Here is a 23092-nt window from a genome sequence, read left to right on the forward strand (position 1 = left end):
GGGAGTTGGTGATGGACAGGGAGGCCTGGCGTGCTGCGGTTCATGGGGTCGCAAAGAGTCGGACACGACTGAGCGACTGAACTGAACTGAACAAGGCCTCTAATTTCTCAAATCCTACCCATGTTTCAAAAAGTCCAGCTGAAATGCCTCTCTCAAAGCAAGTAAAATACTGTGTGCATTGTTTTATTCCCTGTTACCTAGCCAAAATAAGTGTCTCAAGAGATTTAAACCGTTGAATTTGGGGGACTTTCCTGATGGTCTGTGGCTAAGACTCCACTCCCAATGCAAGGGGCCCGAGTTCCATCCCTAGTCAGGGAACTAGATCCCACATGCCACAACTAAGAATTTGCATGTAGCAATTAAAGATCCCACATGATGCAACTAAAACCTAGTGTAGCCAAATAAATAATTAAAAAAAAAAAAAAGACTACAAATCTTAAAAAAAAAAAAAAAGAAGAAGAAGAAGAAGAAACTGCTGAATTATCTGAACTCAGGCCTCAAAGACACCAGACTACTGTTTTTACATTATACCACCTGCTTAGGTAACTTTCTATTGTATCTGATATTTCCACATGTGTGTAGAAGACTAACAATTTATTCAAGTGAAGTTAAGCACACAATATAAGTCCATTATTTAATTCTTCAAGTATAAAGTCTATAAAACCTTCCATGATTATAAAGAATTCATAAAGCACCATCTACCATATTCTTTTAGTACTTAGGAAAATACATAACAAATATCTTCTAGAGATCAAATAATGCCTTTAATTAATTAAATAGCATTTGTGTACATTTTAGTTATTCTGTCTATATATGAGATTTGGAGAACTTACGTTTTGGATAAGTTATGGATTGTGATAATTCTATAGATAATTCAATAGAACTGGGACTAAGGAAGTCTGACCATAAATGGAATTCACATTTGCAAACTCATTCTGTACCTAACATTATACATGTGCTCTTTGGTAAAGGTATTATTTTGCATCTTGGATTTTTCTTACACAATTTACTAAGAACTTTTAAATTATCTTAATTCTTCTTAACAAAATTATCTCCATTTTATAGATACTACAAGAGACTTTAGATTAAATTTGGGAGAGATCAAATAGCTATTTAATGAGCAAGATTCAAAGAAGTCTTCTAACTCCTAAATAAACTTTTTCTACTACACTACACTTCTGGAAAGTAGATTTATCTCTTAGTTATTTGGGTTTTTTTTTTTTTGGTCACTTTTGTGACCCCATGGACTGTAGCCAGCCAGGCTTCTCTGTCCATGGGATTTTCCAGGCAAGAATACTGGAGTGGGTTGCCATTTCCTTCTGCAGGGGATCTTCCCAACCCAGGGATCAAATTCAGGTCTCCCACATTGCAGGCAGATGCTTATTCTCATTTAATAAACAAATAATCACCACCCTAGGAAATAAATGCGAGAATAGTCAATTTATTACCAAAAGTGGAATTAACTTCAGTTCAGTTCAGTTCAGTTCACTCAGTCGTATCCGACTCTTTGCTACCCCATGAATTGCAGCACGCCAGGCCTCCCTGTCCATCACCAACTCCCAGAGTTCACTCAGACTCACGTCTTAAATGCCTATTATTAGGTCATTGGTTAAATTACATTACAGCCATATATTATATACATTAAACATAACGTGTGCCGCATCTGACTCTTTGCGACATGGAGTAGCTGCCAGGCTCGTCTGTCTATGGGATTTTCCAGGCAAGAATACGGGAGTGTGTTGCCGTGCCCTCCTCCAGGGGATCGAGAGCCTAGCAGCCTTGTCTCTCCAGTCTCATTATCTCCTGTATTGGCAGGCGGTTTCTTTACCACCAGTGTGATCTGAAAAACCCAAACATAATGCAGTGATCCATGTATCTTGCTATAAAATAATCTCCACAATATATTTTAAGTGAGGGGGAAAAAAAGGTTATCAGCTCACTTTTGAAGAAAAAATAAATTGAAGATTCATTAGGAACACCTACAAAGATCTAAAAACAATTTTCTCAAGGTTTCAAATTTTTAATTTGAGCCCTTTTGTACATCTATAAAAAAATTTAAGTAACATACTGATACTTTTAAACTTAGTTCATAATGGTGCTTCACACATATTATTAATAATAGCTTTGCCTAATTACTAATTCTTCTGGATAACCTGCTGTATGTTGCGCTTTGCAACACTATGGACTGTAGCCCGCCAGGCTCTTTTGTCCATGGGGGTTCTTCAGGCAACAATACTGGAGTGGGTTTCCATGCCCTCCTCCAGGGGATCTTCCCAACTCAGGGATCGAACCCACGTCTCCTGGGTTGTAGGCAGATTCTTTACCGTCTGAGTTACCAGGAAAGCCCTACTTTACCGCATCTCTAAGGCAGATTGCTAAGAATGAACACGGTTCTACGCACAAATGCTAAGTCACTTCAGTCGTGTCCGACTCTGTGCGACTCCATAGACGGCAGCCCACCAGGCTTCCCGGTCCCTGGGATTCTCCAGGCGAGAACACTGGAGTGGGTTGCCATTTCCTTCTCCAATGCATGAAAGTGAAAAGTGAAAGCGAAGTCACTCAGTCGTGTCCGACCCTCAGCGACCCCATGGACTGCAGCCTTCCAGGCTCTTCCATCCATGGGATTTTCCAGGCAAGAGTACAAAGGGGTTTCTCAAAATTGAAACTCTGCACCGTGCTACTCGAGAGTCTGAGAGCTGCAATTTTTGACAAGTATTTGAAAACAGCATTCTTAGAACTACTGGCTCTCCAAGAAACTGACGATCACATTTTGAAACTAAGGAACTTCTCCGCAGCACTAACGCATAATGAAGACGTGGATTAAGCCGTGTTCAGGTGACTGCACATGCGTGTCTTCCAGCCTGGGGCGGAGACGTGCGTCACTGCGCCCGGTCCGCATGTGATGACGTATCACCCACAGGGGGACTGGCTGTCAGAGAACCCCGGATAAGAAGACAGCTCAGGATTGGAGCAGAGAACTGTGTGCCCAAGGAGGGCAGCAACAAGGGTGCCACCCCAACTTGCTAGTAAAGGCCATCCCCCCACCCACCCAGCGATCTTTTAGTGCAAAATATTAAGAGTTAAAAGGTTGAAACTTGCAGCTTTTTAAACTGCCTACCTAAATAATTAAAAAGGATGAGTAGGAAATTTTAATTGAAAATGAATAAAAAATATCTATCAACTGTTTACATCGTTGCTAAATATTCAAATTAGAAATTGTCAACAAATGAGTTCCCTGACCAGTTAAATCTTTAATGTATGGGAGAAAATATTTTACAAATTTTTCGTTTCACGTTATGGCCAAACTTTAAATGTCCATTTTACCCTTGACACTTGATAAACTGTAAATACCAAAATATTACAACCCTGCATCACAGAGTTAACTTAAGCTCATTTCACTTGTTAAAAATATCAGCAAGGTAGGAAAGAGGCTATAAACATTTTATATTTGAATAGAGATTAGCTAACTGATAATTATGATTAAATTTACTTTATAAATATGGAAAATACTTGTATCAGCAACTTTCCGAGAACATTACATATAAAAAACACAAGTGATTTAACTTAACAAATTTATGATGCAATAGAGGTAAACAACTACCCATATGGATTTTGGGGGAATAAACTGAACAATTTACGTGATGCAAATTTTAAATTGCCAAAGTAATGTAATAATACTGAGTTTCATTATTTTAAAGAAATTGTAACTCTGTGCATGAAAGTACCTCATCAAAATCTTGAGTTAAGTGGGTAAAGTATTCAAGAAATGTTCAATGTGTTAATTTGAATGAAGTGCTTAAATATTATTTCTAGATTGATATAGAAATTACTGCCTTCAGGGTGAGCAAATAAATGAAAGAAAATGAATAGAGAAACGTATTTGGTACAAAAAAAGGGAGTAGTAACTAACACAAGAGATTAAAAATAGACCAAAACATGTCCCCATGATTTAAAGTCAACTATTTAATTTTACATATATTCATTACAAAATGTGAATACTCATCTTACATGGCAGACTTTTAAGTCAGCATCCAGTCTCTATATTATCATTTCTACTAAAAATTCTGCATCAAATTACAACCTGACTTCTCAAGTAACCAAATGGCTAACATAAAAGTTTTGATGTTATATAAAAGCTTTTTTATAATAAAACCATATTTTGAACATCACTAAGCAACATTCTGAGCAACTTCACTTTCATTTTCACTTTCATGCATTGGAGAAGGAAATGGCAACCCACTCCAGTGTTCTTGCCTGGAGACTCCCAGGGACAGGAGAGCCTGGTGGGCTGCCGTCTATGGGGTCACACAGAGTCGGACACGACTGAAGTGACACAGCAGCAGCAGCAGCAAGCAACATTCAGAAAACTAAGATCATGGCATCTGGTCCCATCACTTGATGGGAAATAGTTGGGGAAACAGTGTCAAGACTTTATTTTTGGGGGGGCTCCAGAGCCTGTTAGGCTGCAATCCATGGGGTCGCTAAGAGTCGGACACGACTGAGCGACTTCCCTTTCAATTTTCACTTTCATGCACTGGAGAAGGAAATGGCAACCCACTCCAGTGTTCTTGCCTGGAGAATCCCAGGGACGGGGGCAGCCTGGTGGGCTGCCGTCTATGGGGTCGCACAGAGTCAGACACGACTGAAGTGACTTAGCATAGCAAAATCACTGCAGATTGTGACTGCAGCCTTTTAATGACATTAAAAGACACTTACTCCTTGGAAGGAAAGTTATAACCAACATAGATAGTATCTTGAAAAGCAGAGATATTACTTTGCCAACAAAGGTCCATCTAGTCAAGGCTATGGTTTTTCCAGTGGTCATGTATGGATGTGAGAGTTGGACTGTGAAGAAAGCTGAGTGCCGAAGAACTGATGCTTTTGAACTGTGGTGTTGGAGAAGACTCTTGAGAGTCCCTTGGACTGCAAGGAGATCCAACCAGTCCATTCTAAAGGAGATCAGTCCTGGGTGTTCATTGGAAGGACTGATGCTAAAGCTGAAACTCCAGTACTTAGGCCACCTCATGCGAAGAGTTGACTCATTGGAAAAGACTCTGATGCTGGGAGGGATTGGGGGCAGGAGGAGAAGGGGACGACAGAGGATGAGATGGCTGGATGGCATCACTGACTCGATGGACGTGAGTCTGAATGAACTCTGGGAGTTGGTGATGGACAGGGAGGCCTGGCGTGCTGTGGTTCATGGGGTAGCAAAGAGTCGGACATGACTGAGCGACTGAACTGAAGGAAATAGAAACTCTATCCTTGAACAAAGGTTATAGCTCACTGATAATTAACTGACCTTTTTTTTTTTTTTTTAATTCTAAGGGGGAAAAATGTTTTAAATATACACTTGAGTGCTACATCCATTTATCAGGCACCTAGTAATATTATACCTGGTAATACAATACAGAAAATTAACTGGAAACTTTTAAAAATACCTCTTACAGAGAGCAGTATAAATTGCCTTATACTTAAGGGAGTCGTAATAATTTGTAAATGAAGAATATACTGATAAGCTAAAGCAAATTGTGAAGAGTTGATCCTATTTCCAACTCCTGCCATTGCTACAACAGCCATTTAACTTTCAGCTGTTTTGCCATATCGCCAAGTAATCTGGACTGCCTGTTTATACATTTGTAAAAAGTCATCTATGATTTTCAATAAGTTATTCAGCTTTTTCATGTTGCATTTTGTCTTGTGAAAGAAACATAAATATAACACACCTCTGTCCCTTAGCATTCAAAACACAATCTAACTCTGTCCCAAGTTTCCCTCTCTAAGAATTCCTTCCCGATTTACCCTAGGAAGTTCCTGACCTTTTGGCACATCTTTAACATTTAACCACTCAGAGCACTATTTGTTTACCAATGGCTACTGGTACATCTAGGTTATAATAAAAGTATTCACTGACAGTCATTTGCCAGGGTTTACTTTAGGCACTTTGTAGTACTTCTTCACATAACAACAACTACACATAAGAATTACTACTATCATCACATTATGTAAGAGGAAACAGATTCAGGGATATTAATTAGCTCTCTATGGCTCAGTGGATAAAGAATGTGCCTGCCAGTGCAGGAGACAGAGATGCAGGTTTGATCCCTGGGTCAGGAAGATCCCCTGCAAGAAGAAATGGCAACTCACTCCAGTGTTTTCGCCTGGAAAATCCCACGAATGGAGGAGCCTGGCAGGCTATAGTCCACGAGGTCGCAAAGAGAAGAACACGACAGAACAACTAAGCACAACACACACAAACACATATTAGCCACCCACTAGTAAATGACAGAACTGAATTTGTACCACATATATTAACTGATAACTTGAAATTATCTAGGCTAAAAGAAAATATGAAAACTGAAAACAAAACAAAAAGATGGTACAAAAATACAGTTGCAATATCCTAAACAAAATACTAACTTACTAGAACCATCCATATTTCTAAAAATAAACTATAAGCAAGTAGAGTTTATTTCAGGAATGCAGAGATGATTCAATTATCAGAAAACCTAGCAAAATAATCCACTCTCAAAAAATTAACAGAGACTAATGCTAAGATATGACAGCCAGAAGTAGAGCAGACATGGTGAACAAAAGCCAACAAGTACAAAGAAAAGGACAAACCATTAGCAGCCTTAACCCCAACATAACCAAGCTGAATTCTGCAGAGGGAGGGTGTCAGAGGAAAACAAATAAACTTACTTGCTCCCTATCACTTTAGTAGGTTTTCATATTTGAGTTGAATACATTCTTAAAACATATATTTATGAATATATAAATGTCATAAAAACAAAAATAGGCATGAGAGTGATAAATACCAATTTTTAATTCTATTTATATCAGTTACCAGAGACTGAGCAAAGTACATAAACAGTTCTGAAGACGTCAGTAAGATTTTATTTTTTTAAAAGAGAAAACTGGAAGGAAAGATAGTCAAGTGTTAAGCTAAATGGTGAATACACAGGTATTTGCTATATACATTTTTAATTTTATCAGTCTGAAACATTTCATGAAAACTGATAATATGAAAAGCACAATTTTTATGTTTTTGAATATAACAAAATATATACAATACAAACACAACTCAAAGAATTATCACAAAATGAACACACCTATATAACTTGGGTAAGTACTTCCAGAAACAGAACATTATGAGCTCCCTAGAAACTTCTCCCATATTAATTCCCAGTCATTACTATCCTGACTTCTGAAACCTGACATTAGCAATGTCTAGTTTTCAATTTCATATAAACAGAATCATATGATCTGTTCTTCTGTTCGGCTTCTTTAAGTCAACATTACATTCATAAGATGCGTTTACAAAGTTACACGTAGCTGTGGTTTATTATTGTTATAAGGTAATCTATATATCATGATTTATCCATGCCACTACTTAACAGTGAATTAGGCTGTTTCCATCATAAGGTTTTTACAAATAATGTAGCCATGAACACACATGTCTCTGCATGTACAGGCACTTATACTGGATACTTATGTACCTATTACTTTGTATCAAGATTTAAATTTCACTTGTCCAACCGCAGAGGAGCCTATCAAACAGTTATTCAAAGCAGTCATACCAATGTAAACTCTAATAGAGGTGGATGAAAATTCTAGTTTCATATTCTTGAGCCTCACCAACAATCGGTATGTCAGTCTTTTTAATTTTAACCATTTTGATGGGTATGTAATGGCATCTCCCTGATTACTATCAAGGTTGGGCATCTTTTCATATTTATTAGCTATTCCATTATCTTCTGCAAAGTGTTCAAGACTCTTGCTCATTTTTATTTACACACTATTATCTGTCCTTTTCTTATTGATTTATAGGGCTTATTGTAGACACAAGATATCTTTTTGGTCATATGTTGAAGATATATTCTCCCACTCTATAACCTGCCTTTTTACACGGAAAGAATAAAATGCATTAATTTTAATGTAGTCCAATTTACCAATCATTCCCTTTATGAAAGCTGTTTTTTGTTTAAAAAATTATTCTATATCCAAAGATCATGAAGATATTCTTCTATATTATCTTTTAGATTTATTGTGCTGAGCTTCAGTTTCATTTTATAAGTTGCTTTCAATTATTTGTATTGGTACATTTTTTTGTCATATGTACATCTAGTTGACCCAACACCACATACTGAACAATCACTCATGGCTCACACTTGAAGTCCTTCATGATAAATCAAGTATTCTAATATCCACGGGCTAGTTTCTGGACCCTCTTCCATCTGGTCTGTTTGTCTATCCTTGGATCAATACCTCACTGTCTAAATTACTGATCTTTATAATAAATCAATATTATTATATCCAAAAAGTAAGCTCTCCCTCTTTGTTTTTCAAGGTTGACTTGGCTGCTCTTCACCATTAATTTTCCATATAACTTTCAGATTATCTTGACAATTTCCATGTACACACAACTCACAAACACAAACCTGCTTAGACCTTGATTAGGTCACACTGAATCTGCAGATCAATTTGGATAAAAATGATAGCTTTATTGTCATGTTTCCATCTTTTGTATATCCCCCTATTGATTTAGGCTATCTTTAATTTCTCTCAATAATACTTTAGTTTTTCGTGAAGAAGTCCTGTTTATCGTTTGTTAAATTTACTTCCAGGTATCTGATAATTTTCAGTACTTTTGTAAATGGCGTTTTTACAAATTTGCTTCTCGTAAAGAGAAATAAAACTGATTTTTATACTGACCCTGATAAATTAATTTTCTAATGACACATCTATGTCTACAATGAGTAATTAAATAAATTAATATTAAGGGCCAAAAACACTATTTTAAAATAATTTATAGTATTTTCTTCCTCAAGCTAAGTTTTGTTATTAAAACATTCTTGAAGGGAGAATAAAGTTGTAAAAAAGACACGGGAATATATCAAATGTAAATCTGAGAGGTAAGAAAGTACTTTAAAATTACAAAACTTCTTTAAAAGCTGTTACTTGAAAGACACTATCAGTATCACAGGTAGTAAAGACCACAGTCAACTTTTAGTTGGATTCTCAATACTTCATTTCCTTATTGAGCATCTACTATATGCCTCATACCACATTAGGCACTGGAGTACAAAGACACTGTGATTCCTGGAATTCCTGTATCGTTAAGGCATTCACAGTCCACCAGTGAAGGGACTGAGGTAAATACCAAACAATGAGAAAGTACTCTTAAAAAGGTATGGAAGAGATGCCATTCGAATGGAACACCGTCTGCTAACATTAATAAGGAATAACAACATTAAAAGAAGACATGGATGAAGCCTAAGCCATTTCTTCAGAGATGAGAAGCATTTTACCAGATGAACACAACAGGGGAAGTTATTCTAACACATAATTACAAAGAGAAAAAACAGTGAGTACTTCCCAGTAAAGTATTATAGTAAATATTACATATGTTAGGAATAAAGGTTACATGTGACAGAATGGGAAGAAGATAAATTATTCCAATTCATAAAGGAGCTTTTCTTTTCCCATTCTAAGGAATCTAGTTTAAAAAATTAATAAAGAAAGAAAGTGAAGTCGCTCAGTCATGTCCAATTCTTTGTGACCCCAATGGACTGTAGCCTACTAGGCTCCTCTGTCCATGGAATTTTCCAGGCAAGAGTATTGGAGTGGGTTGCCATTTTCTTCTCCAGGGGATCTTCCTGACCTGGGTCTCCCACATTGCAGGCAGATACCAGCTGAGCCACTAAACTGGGGCTAAAATGAGCTTTACTTTTTATAAAGATCAGTCTAGTGACAGTGAAGAAGTTGAATAAGAAAGGAAGTTTGAGACAACAGGCTACTGCAGTGGTTCAGACACGACATGGTAAAAGCCTGAACTAGGGCAATAGCGAATATGTAGAGGGAGTCAATTTGAGAACAGCTGTAAAGTAGACTTGACAGAACCTGACCTCTGACCACAAGGAAAGAATCTAGAATTCCATCATGTTTCCATTTCAAACTTTGGGGTCCAAGCCTAGAAGTGCCACAACTCAACCACAGGATTCACTGAACTTTGGACCCTGGTTCTTCACACACAAAATGATGGCACTGGACAAGATGTTCCCTGATGTCTCCTCGAGCTGAAATACCCAGAACTCTGACTCGTCAATATACATGGTCTTAAGTACCTCATACCAATACGCTCAACTGAAATACAAGTAATTTTCTTTTTCTTTATTCTCTTGTTCCACCTTTTTAACACAATTACACAAAAATTACCTGTGTTAAAAGAATGATATAAGAGAAAACACACAGACTTTTTTTTCCATAAGACTAATCCTCTTAATGCTGCTAGCTTTAATAAAATTTCCAGTATCACCAGTATTTTTCATTCAGACTAGATGACTACCAGTCAACTACTAATTTCACTAAAAAGCTAATAGTTATTTAACTTAAACACACCATTAAAAAGAGCACCTGCCTAAATCCGACCCCAAGATTTCATCTGTCACAAAAGTATTAAACTTTTGAGATATTATATCTCAAAATATTCAATTATTTAAATACATCAGTCAATAGATTAGTCCCTGAGTTTGAATCAGATGTTTTGCTAACAGGCAAAACTCCTAGGATTATATTTAATAGATAATATTAAATACATTTAAAGTTATATTTTAAATGGCTTTTAAAACAATAATTTTTGACTTGTCAGGGATATTTGCAGAAAGTAGTGAAGGAAAACTTACTTTTTTAAAATCTTAACTTCCACATCATTTAATAAAGAATTAATTCAGTCATGGTGCTGAATAAGCTTACTATTTTATACTGCCTTTGCTAGGTATTCTGAGGTATTTTTATAAATTAAAGAAGAGGAATGACATTATAGTTTTTGAAAACTATCTCAGTCAGACACCCCAACCCAAAATCATTCTAACACCTTACACATGAAGACAGTGAAGCCCAGAAGGGTTAAGATCCTATTCAAGGTAATTTAGTTAGATTGGAGACTTTGCATTTTCACCGTTATTTTCCAATGAACCCAACTGCCACAATATTCTTAAAATATAAAGAAAGTATGACTGTATGTCAAATGCTATCACAAATCACATCAGTGTGCTCTATTTTTCCCAGGCTTAATAAGCAAACTCAAGTCTTACCAAAATCCTTGAATTTCAAAACATTATCTCACTGCAAAAACATATATGACATTCATTTTATATTTTCACAACATAAAACTATGAGGTCATTAAATTTAACATCATACTATATTGCAAATCAATGATAATTGAATGATACAGCAAAGTCAAAATATCAGAATAATAAATTCAAAGATTTGATGATCATAAATGAAAATTATTCATGTATATGAGATAAAATAGAAACACCTTCCAAAATTGGTGAAAGGAAGAAAACTGTCAACCAGCATATGGTGAAGTAAGACTCTAAATTTTCCTTCTACCGAGAAATCACCTGAAAAAAATTTTCATTTATTTGTCAAGTGAACTGTCATTAAGACTCTAAAATATACCAAGCACTATTTTGAGCACCAGGGATGGTGTGTGTTGAACAAGAAGAATAAGATCCTGTTCTGAGCAAAACAAAGGCAATAAATAAGCAAAATATCAGATAATAATAAATGTTGTGGAGAAAATGTTACCAAGGGTTACAAGATAAAGAATGGGTAATCATTTGAGATTGGATGACCAATGAGAGTCTCATTAAGGGAATAACTTCAAAAGAAACAAGAAAGGATCTACCCACTCTAAGACTAGGACAGAAGAACATTCTCAGCACAGGGAAGAGCATGTAGAAAGAATCCCAAACAGGCACCAAACTGGTGGGTTTGAGGAAGTGAGAAAGGCTGCATGTCTGTGAAGCACAGTTAGGAAAAGCAAGGATGACTTCTGATCAGATAGAAAGATGAAGGCCAGATCACACAGAGCCACAGTTATCAGTCTCAAGCTTTTGTACGTAAAAACCTGAATTTGAAGTTAGAAGTATACTAGAAGGCAATGGCACCCCACTCCAGTACTCCTGCCTGGAAAATCCCATGAATGGAGGAGCCTGGAAGGCTGCAGTCCATGGGGTCAATGAGGGTCGGACACGACTGAGCGACTTCACTTTCACTTTTCACTTTCATGCCTTGGAGAAGGAAATGTCAACCCACTCCAGTGTTCTTGCCTGGAGAATCCCAGGGACGGGGGAACCTGGTGGGCTGCCGTCTGTGGGGTCACACAGAGTCGGACATGACTGAAGTGACTTAGCAGCAGCAGCAGCAGTGTTAAAGTATGCTTTTTAGTTATCAGAGTCTGGAATGAAGCAACAAATTCCAATGAATAAATTCAGATGCTTTACCAAAGAGTCATTTGTTTTGTTTTGCTCTCTTCAATCTTGGGAAAGTAGCCTGAGTAAAAACTACATGGCTTTTAAGTTTCCTTCCAGCTGTATGACAATTTTAATTTACCCTATCCTTATTTCAGTAAAGACAGTGGTTTAAAACTCTAAATAGATTCCTAAAGATCGTTCAAATTTAATTTTACTATACTAATTAGCTTACTTCTGCATCCCTGAATCCTAAGCTCTTTGATAGATAAGACTATCTTATAATTATGAATACTTTCCTGGGAATTTTAGTACACAGTTTAAAAAGAATCTATTTTTTGAACTTTAGTGGTTTAAAAAAAACAAAAACAAGACTATACCTATTTGTTTTGCAGCCTGTAATATAGCTTTTAAGTCTTCATTTACTCTTTGCATTTCACTCTTCTCCAGTTTTTCATTCAAAAATTTTACAATCTTCATCCATGTCAGGTCCAAGCCTACAATTTGTTCATGAAGTTTAGACCGCTTCATCTGAAACAGACAGCATAATACAGAAACATACTGGTTAAAAGTTTTCTCGAATCTATCATTTATCACATATATTTTTCATTAATCATACAACTTGGCACCTTCTACAAGAATGCAAAATTGTATCTACTCATATCCAAATTTATAGCTCCCAGAAGGAGCTTTATTTAAATGTGATTTCAAAGGACCTCATTTATTCAAAGATATGTTTTTAAAAGCTTCTTTTTCTATAGTTTAATCACAATGAATACTCGTTATGAAGTAATTTTCATATGGCAAAGTAAAATGCAAAAAGTCCAACACCCAGATAACAACTGGTAACATACCACAAACCTCTTTTCATTTTCCTGCTTGTTTTTTACATAGCTTAGACCATACTGTATATAAGAGCTTTATGTCATGCTTTTTGATGAAAGGCATTTAAAGAAAATAAGACTCCTATGATGGGAAGGCAAAAGGAGAAGGAGGTGGCAAAGGATAAGACAGTTAGAAAGCATCACTGCCCCAACTGACATGAATATGAGCAAACTCCGGGAGATGGTGAAGGATGGGGGGAGCCTGTGTGCTGCAGTCCATGGGGATCACAGTCAGACATGACTTAGGGACCGAACGACAGCAACAAATGATGGGTTCAATATATTCAAATCAGTATTGCTTTCCTAAGGTTGATCCTACAACAGGTTAGGAATCCAGGAGATTCTTCTCTGTACATAGTCTTTCCATGAAACTATAAATCTTTCCAGTCTCAAGAACTGACACAGAAAGCTGTAAATATTTTATTTCATATCACTGAACTTGATCCCTGGATTAAACTTTGTGACATCCTCTGACCAAATGAAAAGCAGTGAGTCAGATGTTATTCCTGTCATTTAGCTGCTAAGTCATGTCCAACTCTTTAATTTTCCCCTTGGTTGTACTGATGATTTTGGACCCAAGAAAAAAATCATGCATTTACCAATTGGATGTTACCAATTGTTTTCTTGGGCTCCAAAATCACTGCAAATGGTGACTGCAGCCATGAAAGTAAAAGACATTTGCTCCTTGGAAGAAAAGCTATGACAAACCTAGACAACATATTAAAAAGCAAAGATATTACTTTACCAACAAAGGTGCATATAGTCAAAGCTATGGTTTTCCCAACAGTCATGTATGGATGTGAGAGTTGGACAATAAAGAAAGCTGAGCGCCAAAGAATTGATGCTTTTGAACTGTGGTGTTGGAGAAGACTCTTGAGAGTCCCTTGGACTGCAAGGAGATCCAACCAGTCCATCCTAAAGGAAATCAGTCCTGAATATTCATTGGAAGGACGGATGCTAAAGCTGAAACTCTAATACTTTGGCTACCTGATGCGAAGAACTGACTTATTTGAAAAGACCCTGATGCTGGGAAAGACTGAAGGCGGGAGGAGAAGGACTGAGTGACTGAATGGAACTGAAGGTAAAATTTACCATTTTTTAAAATGCACACAGAATTGAGAAAAGGAATGTCAAATATCTGCCCATATTTTATATTTATAATCATTTTATCTAAAACAATGTACCTGTAAGTCAGCCACTTCTTCATTATAATTATCTTGCTTGGTGACATTTGAAAAGGAGCGCAAGGCTCCTGTGAGTCGAGGTAAAGCCATCTATTATTCAATCAGTGATCCATACAATGAGAAACTTGAAACTGAAACAAAACAAGATGATATTTAACTGTAGAGAGGAGGTGAGAGAGATAATCACATTCAACAAATTAGCCTGTATTTAAAATAAAGAAAACACTTAAAAAGCAATTGCTACCAATGCTGAAAAGTTCTCTTGACACATTTTCTACCCATGTAGTTCTTTTATAACACATTGTCTTATAGGTGGGGGGGGAAAAAAAACAGACAAAAAAAACACCAACAACACTTGCTTGTGGGTACTACTATAACATTCTTTCAAATGAATTGTATAGATTTCCAAGTATGACAACCAGGAACAATGACAGAGATAAAAGCATTTGCCCATCTTTTCTCCAATTTCATTTTATGCTCATTGATTTCATCTCACATAATCTCTTATTTTTTGTCTCACTGGCTTTTTCCAGTTACATGCATTTTTATTACCTGGAGTGCTCTTCTGACGTTCATACAATTGCCTCGTTAAACAAAGTTCTTGGCTTAAAAGACCACTCAATCACAGACAGGGCAGCTACCCACCTACTGTCTATCATAATACAAAACTCCTATTCTCTTTACAGGCACTAATTAATATTTGATAGTCTCTTATTTACTTATTTATATATTGTCTCACCCGACAAAGAGTAAGCTTCATGACAAAAAAAGAAAAAAAAAGACCTTCATTTCACTCATCTCTGCTAGCAAACACAACAGAAAAGCAATATGTTTGGCAGTCAATAATGTCTTGGTTGGGCCTCCCTGGTGGCTCAGTTGTAAAGAATCTGCCAATGCAGATGTGGGTTCAATCCCTGGGTTGGGAAGGTCCCCTGGAGAAGGAAATGGCAACTCACTCCAATATTCTTGCCTGGGAAATCCCATGGACAGAGGGGCCTGGTGGGCTACAGTCCATGGGGTTGCAAAGAGTCGGACACAATTTAGCAACTAAACAACAACAATTGTGTGGTTAATAATAGAAGGATGAAAAACTGAGAAAAAGAAATCATGGTAATGGGAAGACTAAAGAACCAGGAAACAATCAGAGCAGCTGAGGAAGGGGAGAACTCCCAGGCAAAGAAAAGTCAGATGATCTGATCTAATCTCCTTGTTTATATGCTAACAACTGAACAACTCGTCTTCTGGCAGATAGACTATTTATTATGAAGAGGGTCCTCAACCTTGGAATACTCTTAAGAGGGCTATCTTGGTTTAAGCTTGCTTATTATAATAAAACTACAATATATACATTTATAAGGCATGGCTCCCTGGAGAATGTCACATAAGCTATGTGCGTGTGTGCTCAGTTGTGTCCGACTCTTTGCAACCCCATGGCCCCTCTGTCCATGGGATCTGTTCAGGTTCCCTGGAACCTGCATCTTATGTTTCCTGCATTGGCAGGTGGGTTCTTTACCACTAGTGCTACCAGGGAAGCCCAAGCTATGAAAGTTGTCAAACAGAAATAATTTTGCCCCACTTGGGACATTTGGCAATATCTGGTGACACTTTGGGTCACTGGGGAGTTGGGTGGGTGCAACTGTCTTCTGGTGGGTAGGGCCTACTGATGCTGCTAAACACACTTATAAGGCACAGGACAGCCTCCTCACAATAAAGAATTATCTAGCCCCAAATGTCAATAGGGCAGAGCTTATTAGGATTCCCACTCCAGAGTCTAAAAATAGAGATGTTTTGTAACCCAAGCACTTCTCAACGTGTGAAAAGACCTACACACATCAATTAAGAGACCTCACTAATTATTCTGAGCCAAAGAGTACCTGTCCATTAATGGGACTGGAATAGCAACTAGGAGACCATATAGGATGCCTCAGACCACTCCCTGTTTCTGCTCTTCTTGATTGCATACACCTTTGAAGTTATTATAAAATTTGATTCTCAGTAAAATCTCCAGTTCCTATATTAACTACATATAAAAAATTGTATAAAATGTTTAACAAAATAAGAGAATTTTTAAAAAATGAAGAACAGTAAAATGACTAGGCAAATTGGAAAATATAACTTTTAGAAATAAAACTACATACTTAAATAAAAAAACAATAATGAGTTAAATAATAGATTAGATACAGTGAAAACAAAAGTGGTGCTCTGCAAGACAGAGATATCCGAATAACGCAGTATGCTGTTACAACTAGACCAAGTATAAATTAAGTAGATCAAGGAGAAAGAAGCCCAAATATATCAATACTCACAATAAATGTAAACAAATTAATCTTAACACCAAAAGATTGACAGCCTGAATTACTAAACAGCAATCAAGTAAACACTAGAGCTATACCTAAAACAGGACAGAGAAAGGTTGAAAGTTAAAAGATGGAATAAGATCCTCCTGTAAATGATAACCAAAAGTAGCTAGTGGCGGTATCAACAGCATCAGATCAGATAAAAGAGACTTTAAAACAAAAGGTATTATTAAGGATAGGAGGGAAAAAAAAAAACCGCTCTACATAATATTAGAAGTTATAGCTCACTAAGGTATAAAAATTTTGAATTTGCATGCCCCAATAAAAATTAATTAAACCTCAACACGCCTCAAAATAAATTAAAACAGATTTCCAGAAAAAAGTAACAAGTCCAACATCAAAGTGAAAGTTCAATAATCCATCAATTATTGATAGGTCAAATCAACATCAACCAAAAAAAAATGGAAGTTGAGCACTGAAATTAGTGAATTTAACCTAAAATAAATGAAAATATATATTCTTTTCAAGTACATTTGTAACAATTTTAAATGGCCTATGTACCAGTTCAGTTCAGTTGTGTCCGACTCTTTGCAACCCCATGAATCGCAGCACGCAGGCCTCCCTGTCCATCACCACCTCCCGGAGTTCACCCAAACTCATGTCCATGAAGTTGGTGATGCCATCCAGCCATCTCATCCTCTGTCGTCCCCTTCTCCTCCTGCCCCCAGTCCCTCCCAGCATCAGAGTCTTTTCCAACGAGTCAACTCTTCGCATGAGGTGGCCAAAGTACTGGTGTTTCAGCTTTAGCATCTGTCCTTCCAGTGAACACCCAGGACTGATCTCCTTTAGAATGGACTGGTTGGATCTCCTTGCAGTCCAGGGGACTCTCAAGAGTCTTCTCCAACACCACAGTTCAAAAGCATCAATTCTTCGGTGCTCAGCTTTCTTCACAGTCCAACTCTCACATCCATACATGACCACAGGAAAAACCATAGCCTTGACTAGACGGACCTTTGTTGGCAAATAAATATCTCTGCTTTTCAATATGCTATCTAGGTTGGTCATAACTTTCCTTCCAAGGAGTAAGCGTCTTTTAATTTCATGGCTGGAGTCACCATCTGCAGTGATTTGGGAGCCCAAAAAAATAAAGTCTTACTGTTTCCATTGTTTCCCCATCTATTTCCCATGAAATGATGGGACCAGATGCCATGATCTTAGTTTTCTGAATGTTGAGTTTTAAGCCAACTTTTTCACTCTTCTCTTTCACTTTCATCAAGGGGCTTTTTAGTTCCTCTTCACTTTCTGCCATAAGGGTGATGTCATCTGCATATCTGAGGTTATTGATACTTCTGGCAATCTTGATTCCAGCTTGTGCTTCTTCCAGCCCAGCTTTTCTCATGATGTACTCTGCATATAAGTTAAATAAGCAGGGTGACAATATACAACCTTGACGTACTCCTTTTCCTATTTGGAACCAGTCTGTTGTTCCATGTCCAGTTCTAACTCTTGCTTCCTGACCTGCATATAGGTTTCTCAAGAGGCAGGTCAGGTGGTCTGGTATTCCCATCTCTAGTAAATCTCAACAAATGTCAAAAAGTTAAGTATAGTATAGACTGGCAGACAACAAAATTTGCAGAAAAAGAGCAAATATTTTAGGTGTGGCAGGGAGCCTCTGCTGTATATTCTTTTTTTTTCTTTAAATCATTCTTGGGCTCAGGGTAACCAAATTAATCTGCTGACTCCAGATATAGTTCACATTTTCTGAATAAAATACAATTAGATTAGAAATCAGAAACACAAAAGATTAAAAAACATAGTTGTTTGCATTGCCAATCTGTAAGTAAAAGGTATGATTTGGGTGAGGAAAAACCAGCTGGATTCTTCACATCACAATAAAGAATTTCAGTCAGAAAAGTAAAATGATCCAATTTGCAAATAAACTCCCTCACTGGCTGACTTTAAATTTCAGCTACCCACTGGGAATGAGTTTAGGAGAACATTTCTGGAAATGAGATGATTCAAAGAATCACACCGGGATTTTTCTAACACAACATAACATACTTCCTAGAGCATTTGGAATAATAAATGAAAGCAAGAGTCAGTGGACATTGACGTTGTAAGACTTCAGTGTGCACCACAATCACCCAGAGGGCTTCTCAAACTGCTGGGCTTCACTTCCCTACTTTTCACCCCCAATCTTCTATTCAGCAGACCAGATGGCATTGAGATGGGACACAGGATCTTATCTTCCCAGCAAGTTCTCCAGTGATGCAGCAAGTCTAGTACCACACTTGGAGAACCACTGTTTCAGAGGTGTTATCTTTTATTCTGAAGTCACCATCTCAGTCCTGTCTCAAACCAACAGTAACCACGAAGTTTCCACCTGTATTAAGAACTCAGCGGCTTAAGTTCGGTGCACAATCTGTTTCCCAGCAGTCTTTCTCAACAAGGATCTGTGAGAGAAGTCTTCCTGAAAGTGAACTGAGTGACTTTTTTCTCAATTCTCCTACAGATGGAACATAGTTAATATCATCCATTGAGTAGTAAAGCATAAAATGTATGCCTCAGGGCACTGGAGTTTAAATTCTCTACCTAGACTGAGAGAATTCTATTCAAAGATAAGAATTCTATTCATGACTGACAAGTCAGAAGTCTTTAAAGAAAGATCTTGACACTAAACTGAACAGTATTCTGCCTCAGAACCTACTTTTTAACCATACATGTTAGTGCTTTCAAAATATAATATCAGAACAAGAAACATGTGATACATGGGATATTCTACCTCAGGCAAGGTCTTAAGAATTAACAGAGTTTGGCATCTCTCATTATTATTTTGACATATCTCACAGTAATCTGAATGTCCTGTGCCTCTCTTTAAAAAGCAAGGAGTATGGTGCCCTGGGACGACCCAGAGGGATGGTATGGGGAGGGAGGACGGAGGAGGGTTCAGGATGGGGAACACGTGTATGCCTGTGGCGGATTCATTTCGATATATGGCAGAACCAATACAATATTGTAAAGTTTAAAAATAAAATAAAATTTTAAAAATTAAAAATAAAAATAAAAAGCAAGGAGTAAGACTTCATTGATTTTTATTCGAATTCACCAATCCAACAAATTCTAACAAAACAACAAACTGCTCACACCCAAACTCTAAGAAGAGATCTAATAATAGTAGGGCCCGGTACTGAGGTCACACTGTTAGACTCTACACTAGCAGGAAACTTTAAAGCTCCCCGAGGGATCATCAAAATAATCAGTATGAATTATACTCAAAAAGTGAAGTAAAGCACATTCCTTGATTTTTTTTTATTTGGTTTTATCTACTTTATTCCTGAAGTTAAATGACCACCACTGTAAAATATAATAGTTCACTTCTTCATAGTTACCTGTAAATCATTTATTCACAAATATTTTAGGATCTCCTATCCAGCAGGAACTGTGTTAAGCACTGGGTATAAATAAGGTTTACAGAACTCTATTCTTCAAAACCCACTGTATCCTATACCAGTAAAAAGATCGCCAAACATTTAAGGCAAAGTTCAAATTGAAAAAATAAATTTTCAATCTTATGGTTATTCATTTAATCAACAAATATCTATAGATCACCTACAATGTATTAGATACCCTGCAAGGATCTAGAGATTTAAAAAGGGGGAAAAAGAAAAAACAGTTCTTGTATGACTGCCTCTTACCCTAGATAACAAATATACAATACAGCTGAAAAGAAAGAAAAACAGCTGCAAAAATTATGCAGATATAACTGTAGGAAGACAAGGGAGAAACACCTAAGAAGGTGGAAACGAACGTAGGTAAGAAGGAAGGAAACTGAGATTTTAAAGGACTTGAGTGGGGGAGAAAAGGTTATTCCAAGGTAAATATATAAAGAAGAAAACTAAACCAACAGATTATTGCTTAAAAAAACCTATAAAATAGTTCATTTGGAGACTCATGAAATTAAAGATGTAAGCAGAGACCCAACAGCATGTTTCAATTTAAGCACTTTTTATCCTGCTAAAAAATAAAACATATTGTAGAAAAATGACTCAGATTTAAGTGTAGTGAACAGATTAAAGGTGAGGTCAAATTGGAGACAAGCAAACTATTTGGAAATTTATTTCAATAAACTAGGTGAAAAACAGAGGATACAATTGAAGCAAGAAAAGACAGAAAAGGATGGATTTGAGAAATGTTTTTATTTGGGAGACAGAAGAAATTCATGGACAGGATGTGAGGATGAAGGTGAAAGAGGCAGGACTCCCACCTTTCTAGCTCATGAAAGGCAGAACAGCTGAGTGTGTATGTAGAGAAGGCGTACTGGAAGAACAAAGATGATTAGTTCTGCTTTGGAAAGTTTTGATCATGGGCCATCAAGTGGGATATATGGTTTAGGGTTTCCTATCAGAGGTCTGGGGCTAGAAGGACAGAATTTAGTGTTATCCCTTCAATGTAGTTAAAAGCATGGTTGAACATACTCCTTTATGTGAAATTATTTATATAAACCTGCAGACTCTCTCCCTAAGAAAACAGACATACACACGTACAAACGTTTTGTAATTCATTTCAGAGGATGCACGAAAGCCATGAAATCCATCCATGTATCCCTAAAAACCTCTTGAGAGTAGACAGTAGAGGGCCAAGGACAGAGTCCTAAAGGATCAAAAAAGAGCTGTCATATAAAGAAAGTGGTATCACAAGAAAAGGTTTCAAATGTTATGCTACATAGTCCAGTGCACTCAGCCACTAAAGTCTTAGATGACTTTAGAAAACACATTTTCAAAACAAATGGTGGAAGAAAGCATATTTCAGTAGGTGAAACATAAATGGAAAGGAAGAAATTGAGTACTAGCGACTCTTTCAAGGAATGTGGTTGAGAAGAAAAAGCAAGAAATAGTGAAAACATAGGGTTAATACTTTTTAGTAATACAAGAGAGAGTTCAGCACAATTCTATAAATCAGATGAGAGCCAATAAAGACAGGTTGAGTAACCAAAGCAAAGACTATGAACATGACTTAGGACAGTAGGGTCCCTGAGAAAGCAAGAGAGACAATCATGGGTCTAGATATACCACTTGGATAGAAGGAGTGTGGCGGGCTGGGTGAGTAGAAGTGCATATATGTTTATAAGGGAAGCAGAAGGTAAATAGGGAGAGAAAAAAATATGGTAAAAGATAGTTCCACCAAATGACTCCTATTTTCTTTGAGATCCAAAACTAGCCAAAATAAAGTGAGATGGAATTTTTGAAGACAGAGGCAAAAGTTTGACCTTACCATCAACAATGAGAGGAAACTGACTAATAAATCATAAAAGGATTTTTCAGGTGGCAAATGAATGCTAATCCCATATTGGAAACCATAAATTTAGAATGGCAACAATCTGGCACGGGAACAAAGGTTGGCATTATATACGGTTAAGGTTTGATAACTCAGGGACAATAGGAGGGCAGTGGAGCCTAAATGGCGCAAATGATTGAGTGCTGGATTTGAGGTCCAAAACAAAAGGAAAAGACATTCAACTAAGAGGTCTTAAAGACAGACATCGTAATGTTTACTATTAAACTTTCTGATACAAGATACAGCGAAGGCTTATCAAGATAAACTGACCTACAAAGCAATTGCTACCCCAGTAATTTTTATTCCAACCAAAATTTTGTAAATAAAAATATCCCTCAAAACAAATATATCTATCTTTCTAAAAGACAGAAAGCCTAGAAGTCACTTTTTTTTTCCTATTCCCTGAAGTACTCCTCTATGGTTATCTGAATAAGCCTTTAGACTGTCAATTAGATATATTGACAGATATACAGAAACAGATAAACAGAAACTGTTTTGAAGAAGTTAACCGCCCTTTTTAACATTCAAATAGGGAAGAAAAATATCTGACAGTAACGTATTTCCCTTTGTGAAACAATATTAACCAATAATTTGTAAGCTAGAATTCTAGTACACATTATTCTGAAGTAGCATATTAAAAATTATAAGATTTATTTTTCATATTCCAAACCCATGTTTCTCAACTCTAAAAAGGGTCCAACTGCTTGACAGTAACTTTAGGAAAATACAGTTACAGTATTTTTAATTACAAATAAATAACAAAAACTCAAGAAGAAACAAACTATATTTCCTAATAAGTATAAAGTCAAGCAATTGCTTGTTGGTAATCATGAATACCAGGTAATTATTAGGAGGGGAAAAAGAAAGTAAAAGAGATATAATGTAGGTAAGGGATAAAAGCACTGAAAAGATGGATGAGGCTGTGAATGGAACAAAAATTAGAATTTAAGATTTCAATAGCCAAAACAGAATTATATGCCCACATACAATACCTTTTAGAAAAAATAAGCTGAAATATTTAATTTTAATTCATCTGTTAAAAAAAATCAAGTTGTGATATAGATATAATTAACACTGTCAAAATTAGAATTCAGAAAAATAAGCCTTAATAGATATTTTATATATATATATATAT

At 36.6% G+C, this 23092-nt stretch overlaps 1 protein-coding gene across 2 annotated transcripts in view; it reads right to left on the reverse strand.

The window, feature by feature from the left end:
* Positions 1-23092, reverse strand: part of ASCC3 (activating signal cointegrator 1 complex subunit 3) — a 341661-nt gene that overhangs the window by 306505 nt on the left and 12064 nt on the right. For both annotated transcript variants that reach the window (XR_824792.1, XM_010834747.1), the window contains exons 2-3: positions 14327-14457; positions 12639-12789 (exon numbers count right to left, since the gene is read on the reverse strand). Coding sequence is in view for 1 of the 2 variants with exons in the window: in XM_010834747.1 (XP_010833049.1) it covers positions 12639-12789; positions 14327-14416 (241 nt within the window). In the remaining variant the exon portion in view is untranslated. The remainder of the gene's footprint in view (positions 1-12638; positions 12790-14326; positions 14458-23092) is intronic.

Source organism: Bison bison, unplaced genomic scaffold (assembly GCF_000754665.1).
Source record: "Bison bison bison isolate TAMUID 2011002044 unplaced genomic scaffold, Bison_UMD1.0 scf7180017864035, whole genome shotgun sequence".
NCBI classification, from domain to species: domain Eukaryota; kingdom Metazoa; phylum Chordata; class Mammalia; order Artiodactyla; family Bovidae; genus Bison; species Bison bison.